The following is a 23500-nucleotide window of genomic DNA, read 5'->3' on the forward strand; positions in this document are numbered from 1 at the left end:
TTCATTTTATAGTTATCTGTTTATTATTGTATGTGTATATACTACTTGCCCATTAAACTCATGATTATTATTGCTTGGAGAGAGACTACGTTAAATATCCTGAGTTGACTTTAAAAAAAAAAAATCTGCTGAATACTATCCAGAAGGTGATTCTAGATGGCCTGGCACACAAATGTCTGAAGTTTGAGATCTTCCCACCTGCTCGTGGCAATGAACAGCACCACTTAGCAGGGATGCTGATTTGGAATGTTATGAAGCTAACAGCCATCTCTTCTTGTGTCTGTGTTTTAATAGAAGGGCAAGTCTGAAGAACTACTGAGTGCCTTGGGATGCCAAGACTTTCCTCCCACTTCTGACTATGAGGACTTGCTGGTGGAGTATTTAGAAGTAGATGATAGTGAGGACCAGCATCTAATGTCAGTCCATTCAAAAGAACACCCAAGTCAAGGTATGAAACCCACATACCTGGATCCTGACACTGACTCAGGCCGGGGGAGCTGTGACAGCCCTTCCCTTTTGTCTGAAAAGTGTGAGGAACCCCAGGCCAATCCCTCCACATTCTATGATCCTGAGGTCATTGAGAAGCCAGAGAATCCTGAAACAACCCACACCTGGGACCCCCAGTGCATAAGCATGGAAGGCAAAATCCCCTATTTTCATGCTGGTGGATCCAAATGTTCAACATGGCCCCTACCACAGCCCAGCCAGCACAACCCCAGATCCTCTTACCACAATATTACTGATGTGTGTGAGCTGGCTGTGGGCCCTGCAGGTGCACCGGCCACTCTGTTGAATGAAGCAGGTAAAGATGCTTTAAAATCCTCTCAAACCATTAAGTCTAGAGAAGAGGGAAAGGCAACCCAGCAGAGGGAGGTAGAAAGCTTCCATTCCGAGACTGACCAGGATACGCCCTGGCTGCTGCCCCAGGAGAAAACCCCCTTTGGCTCCGCTAAACCCTTGGATTATGTGGAGATTCACAAGGTCAACAAAGATGGTGCATTATCATTGCTACCAAAACAGAGAGAGAACAGCGGCAAGCCCAAGAAGCCCGGGACTCCTGAGAACAATAAGGAGTATGCCAAGGTGTCCGGGGTCATGGATAACAACATCCTGGTGTTGGTGCCAGATCCACATGCTAAAAACGTGGCTTGCTTTGAAGAATCAGCCAAAGAGGCCCCACCATCACTTGAACAGAATCAAGCTGAGAAAGCCCTGGCCAACTTCACTGCAACATCAAGCAAGTGCAGGCTCCAGCTGGGTGGTTTGGATTACCTGGATCCCGCATGTTTTACACACTCCTTTCACTGATAGCTTGACTAATGGAATGATTGGTTAAAATGTGATTTTTCTTCAGGTAACACTACAGAGTACATGAAATGCTCAAGAATGTAGTCAGACTGACACTACTAAAGCTCTCAGCTCCTTTCATGCTCCATTTTTAACCACTCGCCTCTTTCTCCAGCAGCTGATTCCAGAACAAATCATTATGTTTCCTAACTGTGATTTGTAGATTTACTTTTTGCTGTTAGTTATAAAACTATGTGTTCAATGAAATAAAAGCACACTGCTTAGTATTCTTGAGGGACAATGCCAATAGGTACATCCTCTGGAAAAGGCTTTCATGATTTGGCATGGGACAGACGGAAATGAAATTGTCAAAATTGTTTACCATAGAAAGATGACAAAAGAAAATTTTCCACATAGGAAAATGCCATGAAAATTGCTTTTGAAAAACAACTGCATAACCTTTACACTCCTCGTCCATTTTATTAGGATTACCCAAATATAACCATTTAATGAAAGAATGCATTCCAGAACAAATTGTTTACATAAGTTCCTATACCTTACTGACACATTGCTGATATGCAAGTAAGAAATAATGCCTCCAATTTTTTCTTAAAATAGTTTAGATATGTTAAGCATGGATTTTCCCCCTAAATTCTACTCTAAAGCCTCTATAAAATATAGTTTGGAAATAAAAATTTTCTTACACAAGGGGCAAATGAATTTCATGTGAATCCCTTTAGGATGTTTTCCTGCTTCATTTCAGCATGATAGATAATTTATTATACACCTTAGTCTTTCCTTAGTTAAAAAAAAATTCCCTAAAGACTAACTTGAAAAGAAAACCACAGCAGGATGCTAATGGAATTACTGCCTTACTGTACATACAAATTCTACTTTAATATAAACCCATAAGTTTAACTGTATTTTTGAAGACTATTTTTCTATGACTTAGGTAAAATAAAAGACTATTTTCTATCTTCCCAGTAAAGCTGTTTACATATTCAGTGGGTACAGTATTTTCTGCTGCAAGGTTATAATGTGTATTTACAGTACATAGTAGTATATAAAGTTCCCATTTGTGGAGCAAAATGCCATACCAACCCAAAGCCCACTGTGAAATATGAAGTGAATGACAAAATTCAGTTTTCAACGCAATATAGTATAGTTTATCTGATTCTTTTGATCTCCAGGACACTTTAAACAACTGCTACCACCACCACCAACCTAGGGATTTAGGATTCTCCACAGACCAGAAATTATTTCTCCTTTGAGTTTCAGGCTCCTCTGGGACTCCTGTTCATCAATGGGTGAATCTTCCTAAAGCTACCATAAAAAGGGAGGGCGACCATTTCTAACAGCTGTTTAAAAGAGAGAGGTTTTGCTTTTGTGAGAAATCTTGGGCCACAAAAAAATTTTAAGCAAAGCCAGGAGTTAGTGTCTCTCTGAAGTAAATTCAATTGCAAAATCTTGGCAGAGGCAGAAACGGCTCATATCAGAAGTGTCCAAATAAAAGTTCTGGGAAACTAGGTATTTGCTTCCCAGAGCAATGGGAATAGCTCCAAAGGTCAGAGTGAGGTAGTGAGAATCTCCCGGTCAATTCCAGTCCCAGGCTTCCTGAAAGAAGTCAAAGCTTGGATCCTCGTTTTAAAGGGCGCATCCATGACTCATCTAACAGCCCCCCTCTATTTTTCCCTTCACTTGAAGGTAAATCTATTCTATATGTCCATTTACTAGCTGGACATAGAGAACTTGAGCTCACCTCTGGGAGTTAAATATTCCACCCCAACTATCCCATATTGATAGCAACTGGACCCAGAGGTCCCCCTCCTGTTTGAAAGTGAACACATTGCCAATGTTTTGAGAATGGCAAAAGCAATAGATACGAAGCTCCATTTTTCTAATATATAAACAATATCATGTGAGTAAGGGAAGCGTGTGGGAAAGTTGTCCAAGCTCATTCAGTCCCCTAAATCCTCGATACTTTAACTGTCTGAGAACCAACTGCATAGGCATCACCTGGGCAGTGTTTGAAAATTCCGTTTGCAGAATCTTAAGCATCAGAATCTGCATTTTACTAAGATCCCCAAATGATTCAATTGCACACTGAAGTTTGAGAAGCATTGTTCTAGACAACCATTTCCACTAAAGGTTATTTTAGTTCATAGTAACAATCCTCTTTTGGAAAGGGCAGATCAAGTCTGCTTGACTTGCAATGAACAACACTGCATGTAAGAAGGCAAAAAAAGAAACATATCAGTAGTTTAAGATTCACATTATGCTGAATCTTATATGAATTCACATAAAAGAATGACCTGCAAAACTACGCACAACTTCTGAAAGGCCAAGGAATATAATCTACCTTGAGAGACATTAACCAAAGACAGTCACCCTCAAAGCCAATGCAGACTAAATCTTTCCTAATATAGTCTATTCTTCTCTAAGAATAGAGAAGCTATGTATCAGTCACTCTTATAGTCTGAAAACCTAAACATAAAAGTAATCTGCTTTTGACATATAATTTTGTATTATACGTATGAAAAAATGTGACAGCTAAGGACTTGAACTAAATCCCTAAAAAATACCAATTAGCCACTCATTAAGCCAAGACTTTAATTCTATGATCAATTAGCACTGTTTATCTGAATTAAGCTTTTTTGTGGTCTATCAAGGAGACAGCTGTTCAAATGGAAGGATACATGTGGGGCAGGGGGGCGGTGAAGAGACCTGGATTCTGGTCCTAACTGCTTTGCCTTGGAGAGATTAATTCCCCCCTCTAAGCCTCAGTTTCCTCTGAAGATGTTGGACCAGATAACCTCTAAGGTCCTTTGAAACTGACTCCTTGATTCCATGACTCACTGAATATTTTTCTGCAAAGATAATGCCAACCAATGCCTTCTATCTTAATCTAACAAAAAATTGCTCTTCATCATAGAAATACAAAGTAATCTTCAGTGATGTGCTCTTTATACTTTGCTTTTTAAACCGTCCATTCCAGTTGGTCTTAATATATTGCACAAGTATTTTATAAGTGATATGTGTACAGAATCATATTCTAAGATTATGTGCAAATATATGTGTAGAAAGAGGCATTAAAAAAAGAGGCAGGAGATTGAGAAGAGACATATTGAATGAGGCACTAATCTTTAGAAAAATGATCTTTTACTGAATCAAGCCATGCTCATTCCTTGCTGAATCCAACAGCCCCAAATCTCTTTTCTTATATTTGGCTGTTAATTTTTTTCCTCGCACCATCCTAGATTGTTAACAACCATTGCACAGTTGGCTCATGTATCCTTACACTCTGAGTTATAATAAGTTGTATTTTTATAAACAAATACCTAAATATTCAAGTTTTAAGGCGCACGGAAACTGAATCTAGGCAACGGGTGATTTGTGTAGCTTACAACCTGAACAGCACGATGTTCCAATTCATTCTAACAGATGTGTATAAGCACAAGTTATATCAGCTGTGTCAGATATTTAACAGATCCTACATTTATTAGCTATATAACAGACTCTACATTTTCCTAAGTGCCTAAGACCAATCCTGGTAGTCACTTAAGTACAAAAGACTCACTTTAACTGGCTTGGTCTGAAGGGGTCAATCCTTTACTGCCTGTACAAGATCTGGGCAGTTTTGCTCTGTGTCTTGTGATGACCCAGCTGAATGTGAAAAGCCTGTGAGTTATTGAGCAACCAGAGGCCCCTGCATTCCAAGGAGCAGTTTAGCTCTGGGGAAACTCTGGCTTTCTCTTTCCTCAAGTGTCCACCACTGCCCATCATTTGCAGAAAGACTTGGCCCTGCCTTTAGCAACTTCCCTATCTCCTTAGAGTAGACAAGAAAGAAACAGATTTGTGCACATTTTACAAAGTGCCTTCCTCTATTTTTTTTTAAAGTTTTCATTTTGCAAGGAAAAATGTATTGATTAGAAAGTAACATTTGCCTTATAGGGATTATATAGATATAGATATAGATATAGATATAGATATAGATATAGATATAGATATAGATATATATGAATGGAGAGATGAGAAGAAGCCAGAAAGGGCACAACAAAATGTTCTAAGGACCAACCAGCAATGTTCAGTGAATGTTTACGTATTGTTTAATTGAATCAACACAGAGCTGTTGTGAATAGTGTGGCTTATTTTGCCTGATAAGAAATTGAGGCTGGCTGTGATTTGGGGATAAACCTGCCACCCTGTGATTTGAGACTCTCCATACCAAAACTTATTGATACATTTTTGAATGTCATTGGCTTACATGCCTAAACCTGAAGAGAACAATGCATGCACATTGGAACTTTGTACACAAACAGAAAAATATAAATGACTTTGAATTACCATCCCAAGCATTGCTAACATAGACGTGCCATTGACGAAAGTCTCATGTGTTCTTGAGTGAACAAATTTCCTTTTCTTCCTTTTTGGCTCAAGCACAATAATGCTGTCACTGAGACAGTGACTGAGCACTCAATGTCCAAGACTAAATCACATCACCACGACTAAGTAGGCACTATGTCCTGGGATGAGTCTTTTAAACTCTGGCCATTAGGTTCCTTACTTGTTAAATAAGTAGGTTGGCCTAAAAGGTTTCTAAGACCTCTCATGATCTAGGTAAAATCCAGGGTTTCAGGTCAGTGTCCCTGGTGCAGTGCAAGAAAGCCTTGCTGACACGCCCTTGGCCTGAAGCAGTGAGCACATGAGACTGTGTGACAATGCTTCAGAGAAAAACAGAGATCTGTTCCTCCAACTCAGATTGATTTAACATCCTTGCTTCTCCTTTTCCTTCCTAGCTTTACATATTTGTAGGGTTTTTACTCCTTCTCCAGAGCCTACTATTTTCCTAAGAGTTAGTAGCAACCATAGGATCCACAAGAAATGAAATTATTCATCAACAATGACTTTGGCACTGCAAAAGACTGAGTCAAAGGTTAAATCAGTCACACAGATATCCAAGGCCAAGTTGAAGATCACAAGTATATCCCATTTAGAGATTTGCATACTTAGAGATTAAGCCCATGTTCATTAATTATTTAGTTAATTCAAAAGCCATTAATAAATCCATGCCCAGCCTACGCAACATAGTAAGACCCAGTCTCTACAAAAATTTTAAAAATTAGCCAGCCATGGTGACACGTACCTGTAGTCCTAGCCACTTGGGAAGCTGAAGCCAGAGGATTGCTTGAGCCCAGGAGGTCGAGGCTGCAGTGAACCGTGATTGTGTCGCTGCACTCCAGCCTGGGTGAGAGAGCAAGACCTTGTCTCAATAAATAAACCCAAGTTACTTCGATGACTAGATACTGGAGGTCTTAAGGAGAAGCTTTAAAAATACAGATTGATTGCTTCAGAGAAATCCTATTTATAATTATGATCTGAACTTATTCTATGATTAGCAAATATATCATCTGAAAATAAAACAGGAGTTCTCTCCCCAGACTTTTGTTTTTCAGGATGGTGAGTTTTGGTCTGGGACCCTCATGGCACCCATTTCGATAAAAGGAAAAAGATAGTAAAACAGGAAATAGGAAGTTTCCAGAGATTTGGGCATCTCAGGATTCCATGAAATGCTGAGACTAACCCACTTAATCCAAATTGTATTGGCTATGGTAAATCTAAATCTGTTCAGTGTTCTGAACAGATTTTATGAGTTTATGTCTAAGAGTTTATGTCTAAGAGAGGTACATAATTCACAAACACTATCATGCTGGCAGCTGTTTTGTCCACATCAATTCCCTTGATTTAATGCTCTGATTTCAATTTAGAAAGTACTGAGACATGTAAAGTCTCAAAATAGGAAAAACCTATCCTGTTTATAAGGTGTGGTCAATAAATAGACCACAGATAATCTTAGTCTATTAATTAACTCTCAGATCATCTTAGACTATTAATTAACATTCTGCTTGCTGCTGATTAAAAAGAAAAAAACCCTAAAACCTTCAGCAACTGAAGTAGTAATATAAAAAATAACCTTTAATAGTTATGGTCAAATTACGCTTCACTTGGATAAACCTCAAAATGTAGTCTGAGTTTTTTTGTGCACACTTTACAAATCCTGGGGGAAAAATCTTTTTTCCATGTTATCTGAAAAACTATATGGCGAAGATACCTCTGAAAAATAATTTGTTTTATGAAATTCCTGAAAAACTAATTTTGAATATTTTAAAGTAACTACCTCCCTTTTGTGTCCTAATGTCCTTCCTTCAAAGCTGCTTATAGTTTAGAAATGAAAGATGTCATGTCTCATGCTTTGACTGGTTTTTGGTGGCATATTTGATGTATTTGCCAAGTGGCATTACTGACTTTACAGTAACTGTTACATTATTTTGTACTATATTGCTTTATGTGGTTCAAAAATAGTATACGCCATATCGAAATATGTAATCCTCATGTTGTGAAACTCATCATGTAATACAATTGAAAATCATTACTTAATAACTTACAATTTATCCATATGTAGTTTCAATATGATTGTGTCTATGACTGTAAAACAAAACTGAAAAAATATGTAATGTATTTCTGTTGAAAGTGTGAATGTACTAATTTTTTCTTAATCTTTGTCTAGAAGAAAGATTCTATGTCATTCATTGTACAGCTGCTCTGGGGTGTTACACATTTAAAGTACAATCCAACAGTTGTTTGAAAGTCAGCCTCTCGGCTTTGTTTCATGTGACTGCTGACACTTCTCGATTGTTCTTTGCATAATGAGGCTGGATTTTGTGCTTCATCATTCATTTTAAACAATTGAAAAGTCTCATGTGGAAACCAAAGCAATCTAGAACCAGCCTGTTGGGTGACTGTGTCTTCTGTAAAGCCATATTGAAGTGAAGTTATACATAATAGCATAAGGTTCCACATTTTCAAAGCTACCACTACCTCTGCTTTTCCTCTTTCCCTAGAAAATGCCAAGCAAAATTCCCCAACACTAAGTGAGAAATTAGAAGTAATTGTTTTATAATTAAGTTGCTGGGTTTTTTTTTACACCTTCTAATTCATCACTTTGTAGGGTTATGCAAGAGTTTCTGAATAACCATTCTTACATGTCTATATTTTATAAAAACCGGCTACAAGAAAGATTCAGAAAGAATACTTAGTAAGTCATCATATGAAAAACCAACAAAACCATAGAGTGCAGATTTTTTCCTAACTATAAGTCACCTCATAGTTGTCCAAAGCCATGATAATGATATCTCTTACAAATTGACTTCTGTAACCCCCCTAGAAATAACCCTTTTCCTTATTTGATTTTAGTCATCAAACATAGTATGATATGGGAAAAGTCAGCCATTTACCAGAAATAATCTTGTTTTGATTTTAAAAACTCATTTCTATATGTAGTTATTGTAATGTCTATTTTTTTAGACTTAAAGATTTATAGAAGACTATAGTTATCTGATTTGTTATTTTGCATTTTTCATTCTGTAAATCTTTGCTTATGGCACATTGTGCTCTCTGTTTTCCATGGTTTTATTCATTTATCTCCTCCTATTTTGAGGGGACAACATGGGTAGTTAAATCTTTGTCAATAGTATTGGAGATAACACTAACTGCTATTATCATAACATCTTCATTTTTACTGCATGCCAAAACCAATGCCTGCCAAACAAAATCTTAGACATCCCAATATAATATGTTAGTTATATTTCTATTCACATCATTACTGAAAATACCCAGCTCAGTGCCTGGCTTAATAAATGTTTAATTCGCTTACCTACTCTTGCTCTATTTTTTTATTTGAAATGGAGTTGAGCAAAATAACACATTCATGGCTGAAGCAATTTTTTGGACATTTCTTGTTACTAAAAGATCTATAATCAGGACATTGTTTATGTAAGTTGGACAAAAAAAATTCTTCCCCTTTATGTCCACCCTTCCTATGATTGCAAGACAAAATTTCCCTCCTTTACCTCATCCCTATAACATGGCAGGCTGAGAAAAATGAGGGGAGATGGAACCAGATACAAGGAGATCCAATAAGAGAAGCTTATTTAAATATTGTGAAATAAAGGAAGAACCAAAGCATTTTTTTAAGTGGGGAATCCTTTTGAACAGTTATTATTTATCCATGTTATTAACAACATCTTTTCTGACAAAATCCATCAGATGAAGTGTAAATGGATAATCTTTTAATGGATCTAAACCTAGAAAGTTTCACTTACTGTTCATGTCCGTGTTCCAGAATTGTGAAATGGTGTGTGGTTTTGCTTTCCAAGTTCTTCTCTGCCTCCTCTTAATTCTCTAATGCCATGTCTTACAGAAGAATGAGAAATTTCTTTCTTACTTGAGTATCATGCTCTAAAAAACTTGGCTTCAGTCACAGAAACGCTAGCTCTCCTGTGCTTATATTGAAGCCAACTGCCTTTAATTCTTGGGCCCTCTTATATTTTTAAGGTGCAAAATTTGAAGTTTCGGTCACCAGACACAGGATCTATACAATTAATGATGAGCTGGAGAAGTAAGATGTAGCTAATTTTTCAAAAGCATTGAATATACTTTCCGGAAAGAAAACAGAAATTAAATATTGCCACATCTTGCCAGAATCCCATCTGACACCTTAACTTTTGTCAGGTTTCCTACAACTTGCTAATCAAGTTTTATACATTCTAAATCTCCCCAGTTTCTTTGGGGCTGGAAGATGCAACTTCCATTTAATAGAAACTTTGAAATCTTGGGGTAAGGGAGCAGTGGGGGTACTAGGGAGAAGGATAAGAAATAGAATTATTGAAAAGCCCCCAACAGGGACCTTCCTGGCCAGAATATGCAGAGTAATTCCTGCTGGCTTCACCTTTGAAAGTCCCTTGAAACCATGCAGATGAAACTGAGTCTGTTTTTGATATTGTCAGATGTATTCTACTTTGGAAGTCCCAACACCTAAACTGGAATTCTTGTATTTACATCTCCTCCACTGTCCCCCACACCACCCCTCAATTCCTGCTGCCCCTGCTAATGTTAAGCATTTTTCTCTTGTTATGATCAGGTTCACATTAAAAACAGATACTTACAAACTGACTTGAAGCACAGATACTTTTACGAATGTGATAAAATATTTTCTTAAGAAAAGGAAAGAGGATGTGGGTCAAATAAAACACCGCGTGGATGTTGATTGGTGAATACTGGTGTAAGAAAAGGGAGCTCAGGAATTTTTATTACTGTATTTGTAAATGAGTTTGAAGGAATTTGTAAATGCCACTGGTACATTTTTAAGGTGACACATTTGCTCCTTATAAAGTTATTAAAAATTACAGGGTAAGCTTAAATGACGTTTGCCAGTAGTTTTACTTTATATAATCAATATTGATATTGTTGCTGAACTATGTAACTTTATGATGCATTTTTCAGTCCCTTTTCAGAGCAAATGCTTTTGCAATGGTAGTAATGTTTAGTTTAAATTGACTTAATAAATTATTACCTGAGCAATGGTTTTTGGAGGGTCTTTATATATGTATGTGAAACATGCATTACATGAAAAATTTAACTTGAAACAAGTTTTTTTCTTTGCCACAACAAAATTTATTAGAATAGATTTTTTTAAAGAAGGAGGGGGAACTGCATTTTAACTCCGGAAATAAAGTAGGCAGACACATGCTAAAACATTTATCTTAGGACACTCACCTGTGGCATTTTTTTCCGGCAGAAATTTTTGTGCTCATCTTTGAACACCTCTGAGTTTATTTTCCTACTAATTCTAAATCAAAACTGAACACACATTTCCCCAGTCTTTATTCATCTGCCAGACTCGAGCCTTAAAAATGCAAGCATGCTTGGAAGCACCCAGAAGTTTCTTGGAACTTCTCCTGGGAACAACCAAGAACAATCAAAAGGAGAGTTTCCAAACCTGAGATTCGATCAACTTTCCCATGTTTCCAAACCTGAGATATGATCAACTTTCATTTAACAAGCCACAAATCTCAGGACCAAAGTTTCACATTTTCTTTTGTCCGTGTTTTCCTGACTAGAATTATTCAGTATTTACTTAAAACCAGCTGTGAGTTCATCATCCATTTGTGATCTTTTATTTATTGCATAAAATATTTCACAAATACTTGAACATATATAGAAAAACATAACAAAGGCTCATTTACCCACATCCAAATCTTTAAATATTCATATTTTGCCTTGTCTGTTCCTTTCTTTAACAAAGATTCATTTAATATCACAGATACTGTATTTACATCCCTCAACAACCAAATTCTCTACCTCTCTCTTCAGCAGTAACTACAATCCTAAAGTTATTACATATCCTTCCCAGCTATTTTTAAAATGCATTCACCTCGTATTTATCTATCCCTAAATAATATGACAAATTACTTTGGTATTTATGAGTTTTGCATAAAAAATAGCAGATATCATTATGCACTTTGATTTTCTTTCATTCGGCATTGGGTTTTTGAGATACAAATAGCTCCAGCTGCTTAGTTTTATACATCTATACAATCTATTAAGCTCCCTATTTATCAACATTTAATTTTCACTGCTTTATGCATACAACTGCTGTGGTTGTATACATATATACAGTTTATTAATCTCCCTATTTATCAACATCTAATTTTCACTGCTTTATGCATATAGCTGCTGTAATTGTATATATACATATAATTTATTAATCTCCCTATTTATCAACATTTAATTTTCATTGCCATAAATGACAAAAGTTGTGTGTATACCACTGCTATAATTTTACACATATATACTATTTATTAATCCCCCTATTTAGCAACATTTGATTTTCACTGCCATAAATGACTATGCAATGAGCATTCCTATGCCGGTGTCACTGGAATATGTGCAAAAGTTTCTCCAAAATATACACCTAGAGGTGGAATTGTTGGGTCATATAAAATGCATATCTTAATATTTCCTAGATACTCACAAATTGCTTCCTCTCCAAAGTAGTTTTACTAATGTGTACCCTTGCCATCAGTGTAGTATTTCCATTTCTCGTCATCTTTATCACTACCTGATGCAGTCAGATATTTTAATGTTTGACAATTCAATGAGCATAAAATGATGCATTGTTATTTTACTTATTTCCCTGATGAATCCATTTGTATCTGAGTAACTCATCCTTTTCCTCCTTATCTTTTATGCCATCTTTGTCATCTTCTGAGTGTCTACATATGCCCAAATGTTAGTCCAGGCTTTTCTGGCCCATTTTTCCGTGTATCTATTCCTGTCCTGGTGCTCCACTGTTTTATTACCATATTTTATACAAAGTCTTGTTATCTGGTATATTAATTCTCACACCACCATACCCTTCTTCAAAATTGTTGTGGCCATTCTTGGCCATTTACTCATCATATGAATTTTCAGATGAGCCTATCGGGTCTCCTAAAAAATTGTGTTGGGAGCTAGATTGAATTTATGTTTTAATGCCAGAAGTTACATCTTTATAATATTGTGCCTCCTAATCTTGAACATGGTATATCACTTCCTTTACATTGGGCTTCAATAAAACTTTACATTATTCTTTATAAATGTTTGCATATGTTTTATTAGATTCATCCCTAGGTACCCTCTCATTGCAACCTCCGCCTCCTGTGTTTAAGTGATTCTCCTGCCTCAGCCTCCCGAGTAGTTAGGATTACAGGCCCACACCACCACACCCAGCTAATTTTGGCATTTTTAGTAGAGACGAGGTTTTGCCATGTTGTGCAGGTTGGTCTCGAATTCCTGACCTCAGGTGATCCGCTGGCCTCAGCCTCCCAAAGTGCTGAGATTACAGGCGTGAGCCACCATGCCCAGTCCCACTGATGTTTTAATACTGATCTTGCATTCTGTAACCTTACTGAACTCTAATTAACATTCTTATAATTTGTAGGTTTTCTTGGATTTTCAATTTTTACAACTGTATCACCACAAACTAACAACACTGTTTCTTCTTTTCCAGTCTTTATACCTCTTATGTCTCTTTCTTGATCTATTTTATTGGGCTTCCAGGACAGTGTTAAATAGAAACGTGTTATGGGCATCCTTTCTTCTTCCTGACTTTAGTGAGAATGCTATGAAAAGTTCACTATTACATATAAGGCATCATGTAGGTGTTGTAGGGGGGAAAGAAAAGCTGCCATTTTGCCCTCCGAGGGTTCACTAAAATTCACTGACAAAAGTTGAATTAATAGGAGAAAAGGCATACAAATTTATTTGATTATAGTTTTATGTGACATGGGAGCCTTCAGAATGAAGACCCAAAGATACAGAGGAAACTGTCCATTTTTATGCTTAGTTTCAACAAAGTACGGACAGCCTTGTAGGAAAATGATTGGACCTAATGCCGACAGACTGAGTGAGAAAACCTAGCAAGGCCTTTCTGTCTAGATTTTTCTTAGCCTCTCTGTGTAGGAATGCCTCTCACCATTCCTTCCTTCTGGGTATGGGGCAGGACCCTCTCTGGAAAGGGGGTCTTATGACCTACAGTCAAACAAGATAGGTCAGGTTATCTACAGTCAGTTTTTACACAGAAAGTCTGGTGTAAAGTTATAGTAATATTTTTAGACTGTAAAGCTGACTTTGGGGCAAGAGGGTTCCAGTTTCCATGACCTGCCTTGGGGAAGTGAGATTCCAGTCTCTATGGCCAGGCTCTCGAGAGAATGAGGGACCAGACAGGAGGGCAGCTGGTCAGAGAGAACTGCTGCTTGGCCCCTACAATTTTTCAGATACCCTTAGTTATGTGAAAGATATGCCTTTATATTTCTAGTTTGCTAACAATTTTTTATCTTAACTGATTTTAAAACTTCTCAAATTTTTTTCTACATCTATTGATATGTTCACATGGCTTTTCTCTGTTAATTAATGTGTAAATTATTACAGAAAATTATTTTAGAGAGTATATTTTAAGGTTAAAGTACCCTTGCATTCTCGAGATGAACCTCACTTATACATGAAGTATTTTTGCAAACATTATTAGGTTCAATTTGCTAAACTTTTATTTAGGATTTTTGCATTAATGAGGTTCATCTTTTTTGCTGCTTAAGATATCGTTTTTGGAGGTGATTTATAAGTAAGTTAAAATCTTCTAGGATTAAGTAAGTTTCTATTTATTATAATTCTATCAGTTTTTGCTTTATATATTTTGAGGCTGTATTATTGGGCGTATATAGATTTAAATGTTCAATCCTCCAAATAAATTATTCTTTTCATTGTTACATACAATCCCCTTTATTTATAATGGTCACGTTTGTCTTAAAACCTATTTTTTCTGATACTGATATTGCTAATTTGGATTTTCCTGGGAGTGGTAATTCTCTGGTAAGTTTCTTTTCATTCCTTTACTTCCTAATTGTTCTGTGTCATTATGTTTTAGGTGTGTCTTTTAAAAACAGCATAAGCTAGATTTTGTTTTCTTCTGGTTGAGAATATTTTCCTTTTGGTAGCTAAACAGTTCTCTCCTTCTCATTTGATGCACCCTTCCTTCATTTTTCTTTTGCAATTTGAATTATTTAAGTCAGCCAATTCTGTAATAATCACTATAGTAAGAGGATATAATTAAAGGTCCTTGTAATTAAAGATCCTTGTGAGATAATTCACTGTAACTGAGAGCCCTAAGCTTGGGAACAGCTCTTCCCCCATACAGGAACAATCCCAGTCATAGTGAACCAAACTCTAAGGATTCTCATCTCACTGTGATTGAAAACAATAATTAAGCCTTGATTGTAAAGTTCAAGAGAATGAACAACTAGAAAATCCCAACTGCTAAGAGAAGGGCCTATGCTCAAAAAGATTTTGCCATTTTACCAAAAAGAGATTGAGTTGTATTTTCAGGATCTCCCATTTAAACACAAATCTTCCCCACATAAATGATCTGTCAGTCATTCTACCACATACATTATTGAATAATACTTGAACACTGTATGCCAGGCACCGTGCTAGGTATGCAGTAAGCAGTAAGGATGTGCTCTCCCGCCTCTTGGGGATTACAGTCTAGTGGGAAGGCTAAGGTAATCCATGTGTCCCTAGCTTTCTCCAGAATGTTACTTCCTAAAACACAGTAAGTCCAATAATTCTGATGAGACATGTTCAAAGAGTCCTAATAAATAAACAAAAGGACTTTGACCTTGCATTATTTTTCAAGAAAATCAGTTTTCCATGAAATTCTAAGGGTTACAGTATCTGAGCCACATCTTTAAGCAGTTATTCTCTTCTTACACATCTGCTAATCTCTGCACCTCAGTCTGAACACTCTGCACACAGCATTCTTCATAGTCCATTAACTGTGAAATGGAACACCTGTAATATGAAGTTTCATGTAAATTGTATAAATTTATCTGAAATCCTTCCAAAACAATTTCCCTTTCCTTCAATTTCACAACTCCTAAATTAGTTAAGAGAGGGAAAGGATTACTTTGGAAAAGCTGTTAATTATCTTCAGAGCCTTACTGGACTCTATTATTGACAGAAGGCCTGGGGCAGAGCAAAGTTTAGTTGTTACGCTCAGGACTTAACTCATAAATCACTGGTGAAACTGTGTGCAAAAATCCTCCCCGATAATTACTAACATGACAACAGAATTTCCAAGTTTCCCCATTTGTGAAGTATTTTCTTCAAGGAGAAATTTCTATATTTTCCTACCTGATGAAAGGCTTCTCCCCTCCTATTTACCATTTGTGCAAACTGAGATAGTTCTTCATCTTCTCTAGTCTTATGTAAAATGGAGAAAATTATACCTGATCTGCTCAAAGGAGAGAGAAGAGAGACTCAGCAGGTGTCACTTATAACTCAGAAATAATATCTGTTTAATTGGAGTTTTATCTGTGAAGGTAGGGTAGGATCTTGGATTGATATTCCAAATGACTCCTAGGCTGAGAATGAAGCTCTAGAGGCAATCTAAGTTTCCACTTTATCCCAGTTTTCAGATTTTGTGGATATCAGGTAATTCCTCAGAGTTCAAAAGAATAAACATCTTAGAATATAGTTTTGTCCGGCCGGGCGCAGTGGCTCGTGCCTGTAATCCCAGCACTTTGGGAGGCCAAGGCGGGCGGATCACCTGAGGTCAGGAGTTCGAGACCAGCCTCAACATGGAGAAACCCCGTCTCTATTAAAAATACAAAATTAGCTGGGCATGGAGTAGCTGTAATCCCAGCTACTTGGGAGGCTGAGGCAGGAGAATTGCTTGAACCTGGGAGGCGGAGGTTGCGGTGAGCCAAGATCATGCCATTGCACTCCAGCCTGGGCAACAAGAGCGAAACTCTGTCTCAACAAAAAAAAAAAAAAAAAAAAGAATATAGTTTCGTGCAATGTTAGTTTAGTTGAATTATAAATTGATGTCATCTTACTGAGACGCATTTAAAATGTACACACATTTTGACCTAGGAATCCTTCTTCAAGGAACTTATCTGAAGAAAAAAATAATTAGTCAAGTACAGAAAATTCTCTGTCCTAGGATGCTGGAGAAAATATAGCTATCCATCAAAAGGAACTTATTAAATAAAAAATATGAAGTTTCTGAAACAGCATGTGTTTACACAGATAGACACATGTAGAGAAAGATTTCTGAAAGGAAATTTACTGAAATATAATGGTCAGGTTTGTTGTGATCTTTTTCTTTCTTCTTTATGCAATTCTAGGCTTGAGTTTGTTTAACAAAAGTACATATTATGTTATGGTAATCCGAATAATTTATTTTCTTTTTAAATAAAAGGGGTATAACCTCCCACTTTCCCTCTAGAAGTTATTCAGAATGTACTGTTTTTCTTCCCCACTCTAGGTGACCCCTTGATGTTGGGTGCCTCTCATTACAAAAATCTCAAATCTTACAGACCAAGAAAAATCTCAAGTCAAGGAAGACTTGCAGTGTTCACAAAGGCAACGTTGACCACAGTCCAGTAGAGCTGAAGAGCATATACCAGACTTCAGGAACTCAACATTTTCTCCCCTCTGTCCAACCACAGGACAGACTGTGCACCCCAGGGAGATGCTGTGTGTCCACTGGCCCCACTGACTTGGATTACTCCTGCAGCACGTGACCAGCCAGCTCATATGATCACTCCCTACTGCCCCCAAAGCAGAATTGACTGGGAGCTGGAAACCCACACAAAAAGGGACAATTATATTAATGTAACATACTCCCTCTGCTTACCTAGTGCCTTCACCTCCTATGGGCATTTGGAGTAAAAGGTTGTTATGCAGGTGTTTGTGAAGGATGTGGCCAAGTCAGTTGTCTCCCTTACAGGGTGAACCAAGATTAATGATATCTACCCATCGCCACTCCCTCGACCCCCTAGTTGCAATTAACTTTGTCACTGTCCCCTGTAGGCACTGCCATGTAAAGCACGTGGTCCCCCATTCTGAAGCAGTGGGAAACCTAGAAGAGATGTACTCTTCGCAACCTGGTTGGATCTTAAAAACATGGTTCTAACTGAAAAGAAAAAAAGACATATTACACATATTTACATAAATTAAAACTGCATTCACCCTAAACAATACACATTTTACAAGAATGCGTTCCAACAAAAGGACATATATAAACATGCTAAATACTTGCTTATGGGGATTGAAGGTAAGGGGAAGCTGGAGTGGGATAAATAGGAATTTAAGAAATAATGAAAATAAGGCACACTAACTCCTTAGCTCTCAACCTTTTGCCTTCCTCAGACACATAAGATGATCCACAGCTGTCCATAACCTTACCTAGCTATTTGGTACTCTCTGCTTTTCTTTGGAATGGCTCCTTCCCCATTGTTTTCTCGTCTCTTTCTCTAAGACCCCTAAAACCAATTTATTTGTTCATTCACTTCATGCATATCTTCCTTTTTGCTCTCTTAGTCACGTACCTCGTTTCTCAATCTCTGACCCCTTCAACCATGTCCTGATCCTTCTCCCACACCCAGCACCACCCTCCTGCAGAGAAAAGTGTACCCGGATGAAACCCCGATGGAATACTAAACTAACAGAACTTGTCAGATGACCTTTGCTTATCTGCCTGCTTTCTTTCCTCTTCCCTTCTGTTCTCTTCTTTTCCTTTCTTTTCTCTCCTCTTCTCTTTCTCCCTCCTACTTTCATTCTCTCTCTACCTCTTTTCCCCACTCTCTTTTTCTCCCCCTTGAAGGCACTGTTACTAGAAATAGAGAGCTCCGGGGCTTGCCTGAAGCCATGGGCAGTCACCACTCCAGGATTCCCCTTTTAGCGCCTCCTCCCCATCTTAATCTCAAAGTCCAGCAGGATAGTGAGCAGTTAGAGCCCGACCTCCAATCTGCTTCTATGGGGGTTGGCTTCCTGAGTGGGAGAAATGACTCTAATCTGGAGACATTTGCTGAGACCCTTGTGCCTGGTCACCTCCGCTCCCAGGATCCTTGAGATGCATCCTTTCCTGAGCCGTAAGTGGAAACCAGGGGGACGTGGGTCAGTAGAGGATCAGCGAGAGGGTAAGGCTTGAGCTCTGAAGGCTGCTGCCTGGGATTCTGGAATGTTAGACCTGGATGAGGTCTTAGAGATGAGGCATGTTTTTGACACACAGGTTCTCACCCTGAGTCAATGCCTCATTTTCATAGCCAATATTTTGTAATGCTCCTTTTTGTTTTGAAATGAAATTCGTGGATAATGAAACCCGACTATACACAATTTCAACATGACGTGCTATCTCAGCTTCAATATTTTTAAAAACCAAAGGAAAGCAATCAAAATAGAGTGTGACTTCAATTTACAGATGCCCAAGGATGATTTCTATTTTTTCTTTTTTGAGACAGGGTCTCCCTCTGTCACCTAGGTTGGAGTACAGTGGTGTGATCATGATTCACTGCAGCCTCGACCTCCAAGGCTCAAATAATTCTCCCACCTCAGCCTCCTGAGTAGCTGGAACTATAGGCACATGCCACCATGCCTAGCTATTTTTCTTTTTTAACTTTTTGTAGACACGGGGTTTTACTATGTTGCTCAAGCTGGTCTCGAACTCCCGGGCTCAAGCAATCTTCTCACTTCAGTCTTTCAAAGTGCTCGGATTGCAGGCCTGAGCCATTGCACCAGGCTAGGATGACTATTTTAAAAGACGTAAAGCATCTGCATGAATTTTCATCATGCTTCTAGGAAGTGAGACCACTCTCTCAATTACCAACAAGTGCTGTGATTCACCCAGAATCATCCAAGCCAGGACTTGACCCCAGGCCCTCCCCATCCACTCAGACTCTCCTCTCTGCAGCAGGAACAGAAAATATGAGGAGATGTGGGGTAACAAGACATTGGTGGCTTTATGAGTGATATCCTATATGCTTGTGATTTTCACATGGCTCTTGTTTCACGAGAGCCTCACCTCCTCCTCAGCAAATTCCCTCGTGCAAACATGAGATTAAGCAACTGTCTGTACATTTATGTGCCTGTGCTTCACAGGCCGTAAACAGGTACAGGACACCATTTTACATTCCCCATTGTGACCAACTTTGCCTTCATTTTCTCCTCATCTTTACCTTTCACCCTCCTTCCTTCCCCTCCTCTTCGCTTTCTTACCCCTGAAAATTGCAGTTTTTTGAAACTTGACACATGCATGATGCTTTAAATGCATTATCTCCTTTTATCTTCAACCAAACTTGTTAGTGAGTACTATTATCTCATTCCACACATGAGGAGACAAGAGAATAAGGAATATCTAAGAAATGTGGTCAAAGGCAGAAACATGTATGTGATAACTTGGGATTCAAAGCCAGGTCTATCTGACTCCGAGCTCGAAGAGATTCTACCAGGCCCTGTCTATCCTCCCCTAGTCTTCCAATCCTGTTTGGACTGCTCTTTTCCCTTGGTCATGAGTTTTTTTTGCCAGAACATCACCTAACTCCAACATTTTCTCAGAAGCAGGTAAAATTATAACCAGTCTTATGCTCAGTGAGGAGGAAATTATGCTGAAAGTACCAGCTGTTGACCTAGCAAGAGAAATGCCCTAGACTGCCCCCTCCCTTTCCCTACCCCAACCTCTGAGCATTGTGGAGCTGCACAGTGGAGCAGCAGGTAACCTAGAAAGGGCAGGTGAGGCCTAGTACCTAGAGATCTTGATCAACTCATTGGGGACGCCTTACCATAGGCCCAGCAAGGACACTACAGGGAAGCAGACTTGGAAAACCACACCACTGGCCGGGTGCAGTGGCTCACACCTCTAATCCCAGCACTTTGGGAGGCCGAGGCAGGCGGATCACGAGGTCAGGAGATCGAGACCATCCTGGCTAACACGGGGAAACCCTGTCTGTACTAAAAGTACAAAAAATTAGTCAGGTGTGGTGGCAAACGCCTGTAGTTCCAGCTACTCAGGAGGCTGAGGCAGGAGAATGGCTTGAACCCGGGAGTTGGAGCTTGCAGTGAGCGGAGATTGCGCCACTGCACTCCAGCCTGGGCGACAGAGTGAGACTCTGTCTCTCAAAAAAAAAGAAAAAGAAAAAAACCACACTACCTAGACTGAATGCCATCCTCATCACCTGGCCTTGCAAAAACCTTTGGGACTTTTATGTCTACTTTCTTACCTACTCTACCTAGGTCTGTGCCTGCTTGTGCTTGCTCATCCAAACACACACTCACTAACATACATTTATTGAGCACCTGTCATGTGCAATATATACATTCAGGCAAAATATTTGAGCATCTATTATGCACCAGTGCTGCAGACTTATCCACAATAAGCGAGAAAAAGCTCCTGCCCTCTATTCCAGGAAGGAGATAGACATAAATGAATAAGTAAATATGTAAAAATATATATGTGTGTGAATATGTATGTATTTATGTATGTATCCAATAGAGAAACATGCCATGAATAAAACCAAATCTGGAAAGGGAATAGAAAAATATAATGGGGGGAGGGGAGGGGCTGTGATAGGGAGGTCACCATGTTTTAAGTGTTGTTTTATATGCAAAAATAAATAAGTCACAATTCTTGTATAGTATCTACATAGTCACTGTACAATAGTCATATGCATAAAATGTTCAGCTTTGTTTACACTTTGATATGCACAATCACTTTGGGCTAACTGTGTATACAAAGTTATGGAAGCAATTTGTTTTCAGTACAAAAGTGTGGAGAAATATCTCAGTGGGGCATTCTTTCCTACAATTAGCTAATGACTGAAATATATAACATTTGCAGGTGGCTGGGGTATGTGCTCCCATGTACCAATTTCCTAATATATGCCTGCTCTCCCACAAAGAAAGGGGGGCACAAAAAGTCATCTATTTGCAGCTGAGATGTTTCTCCATTCCTGCCAAGCCTATTTTAAGAAAACATTTAAAATTTGCCCTAAAGGGGGGCCTCCCATCTACACCCCTCCAGGCAGCCTTGCCACAGTCAGAACTGATTTAACACATGCCAAGGGCCAGGAAGGGTGATCACAGAGAATGCCTCCTCCCGAACGTGCGGAAGAAGACCCACCCACCTCAGAATCAGGAATCGAGCAGTGCTCTTGCTTGTGGACAGCCACAACTGCCCCTGTTTGGCTTCAGCAAGAGGGCATATACTGGAAGGTTATGAAGGAATGGAGGGAAGGAGGGAGGGCAGCTGAAATAATCAACAGGAGGCTGAGGAGGTGGACAGGACCCCACACGCAAAGAAGCCAAGGAAGGCCAGGCAGGAGTAGAGTAACTTCTGGTAGGAACCGCCTCTTAGCAGCTTTGCTTAGCGGATGCAGGCACCTGGCATTCACTGCCATCATCCTTGCACCCAGAGCACGCATGGGACAGAGGGGACCTCCACAGAGAGGGCTGTGAGAGATCATGTCCGGAGCGGATGATACCGAACAGCCATGGTGAGGGTCCTCAGCAGCGTGCTGCAGACTGCGGCCCCATGTGTGAAGAGAAAACGACCACTCTGGAGTCTCCAAGCTGGCAGCTCCAGCTCAGAGAAGCAGAGGAGGAAAAGTTTCTCCACCGACCAGACACTGTCCCTCAGGCGTCCAAACCCCAACACAGCTTCAGCAGGCCTCCATGGGAGGCAGTGTCTCAAACCTCAATATCAGTGAGGGACTTCAAAACTGCCAAGGCCTCGAATTCCATCTGTCACTGACTCCACTCTAAGGTGGATGGAGGATGAAATCTTCCTTTCCTAACTCATTGGCAATCCCAAGTATCAAATGAGATTCCAAATGTGACAAGGTTTTTTTCAAGTTACCTAAGATGCTATACAGAAATGAGATATAATTGGCATTTTGGGCCAGGCTTAGTGGTTCACGCCTGTAATCACAACACTTCCAGAGGCCAAGGCAGACAGATGGCTTGATCTCACGAGTTCGAGACCAGCCTGGGCAATCTGGAGAAACCCGACCTCTACTAAAAATACAAAACACTAGCCGGGTGTGGTGGCATGCACCTATGGTCCCAGCTACTAAGGAGGCTGAGATAGAAGGATCTCTTGAGCCTGAGAGGTAGAGGTTGCAATGAGCAGAGATTCCACCACTGCACTCCATGTAAGACCCCATGTCTATTAAAAGTAGGAAAAGAAAAATAGCTGGGCATGGTGGCTGGTGCCCATGGTTCCAGCTACTCAGGAGGCTGAGGTGGGAGAATTGTTTGAGCCTGGGAGGCCGAGGCTACAGTAAGCCACGCTCACACCACTGTACTCCAGCCTGGGTGACAGAGGGAGATCCTGTCTCAAAAAAGAAAAAAAGAAAGAAATCATCCCTGGGCATCTGTAAATTAAAGCCATACTTTATTTTGAATGCTTTTCTTTGATTTTTAAAATTATTGCAGCTGAGATAGCATGTTATTATTTTCACACATTATATGAGCATTGGGCAACAGAGCCAGACCTGTCTCAGTAATAATAATAATAATTAGCATTTTAATAAATCACCCTGTGTCCACTGCATATTTGCAAATATTTTAGAATCTTTTTTTCATTTTAAACGGTGAGGAAGCCCTTAATAAATACTCCCTCTGGGCTGAAAACTGGTTGTGAATACTGAAAAACTCGTTATCATTACAAAGAGAATTTTCCCTAGAGTTTCCAAATGCCAAAAAAAATTGATTTTTCTCACTTAGTTTGCCCAACAGTTTTTGTCATTCGATATTATGATTTTGGGGAAAGAAAACAAAGTTGCAGTGAACTGTCTGCTATAGAACTCTGTGAGAATTAGGCAGCTTGGAAATGAAAGCTCACTAGTTACCCACTTGGCATTTATTGTACAAAAGCGATGCTGTTCTCCAAATTGAATTCCATCTTTCAATGTCTCAAGTTGCTCATGTGAATTGAAGCGAAAACTGGTGAATTGGATGAAAATCATTAGCTGTCATCTGGTTAGCCTAAAAAGGCACTATC

At 39.0% G+C, this 23500-nt stretch overlaps 2 protein-coding genes across 8 annotated transcripts in view; both read left to right on the plus strand.

Annotated features, from left to right (window-relative positions):
* Nucleotides 1-17639, plus strand: part of PRLR (prolactin receptor) — a 180944-nt gene extending 163305 nt beyond the window's left edge. For 4 of the 5 annotated variants that reach the window (XR_001717767.4, XM_001150064.8, XM_063811323.1 and 1 more), the window contains one exon: nucleotides 295-10705. Coding sequence is in view for 4 of the 5 variants with exons in the window: in XM_001150064.8 (XP_001150064.2) it covers nucleotides 295-1308 (1014 nt within the window). In the remaining variant the exon portion in view is untranslated. Of the gene's footprint in view, nucleotides 1-294; nucleotides 10706-16987 lie in introns of those variants that run through there. The other variant, XM_063811324.1, reaches the window with a different exon arrangement.
* A 577-nt stretch (nucleotides 17640-18216) lies between these two features.
* Nucleotides 18217-23500, plus strand: part of AGXT2 (alanine--glyoxylate aminotransferase 2) — a 50666-nt gene continuing 45382 nt past the window's right edge. The window contains exon 1 of one of the 3 annotated variants that reach the window (XM_009449310.4): nucleotides 18217-18596. In XM_009449310.4, the coding sequence (XP_009447585.1) occupies nucleotides 18509-18596 (88 nt within the window). In that variant the 5' untranslated portion in view covers nucleotides 18217-18508. The remainder of the gene's footprint in view (nucleotides 18597-23500) is intronic. The other 2 variants (XM_526951.8, XM_009449312.5) reach the window with 2 other exon arrangements.

The sequence above is a fragment of the Pan troglodytes genome, chromosome 4 (genome assembly GCF_028858775.2).
Source record: "Pan troglodytes isolate AG18354 chromosome 4, NHGRI_mPanTro3-v2.0_pri, whole genome shotgun sequence".
NCBI lineage: Eukaryota > Metazoa > Chordata > Mammalia > Primates > Hominidae > Pan > Pan troglodytes.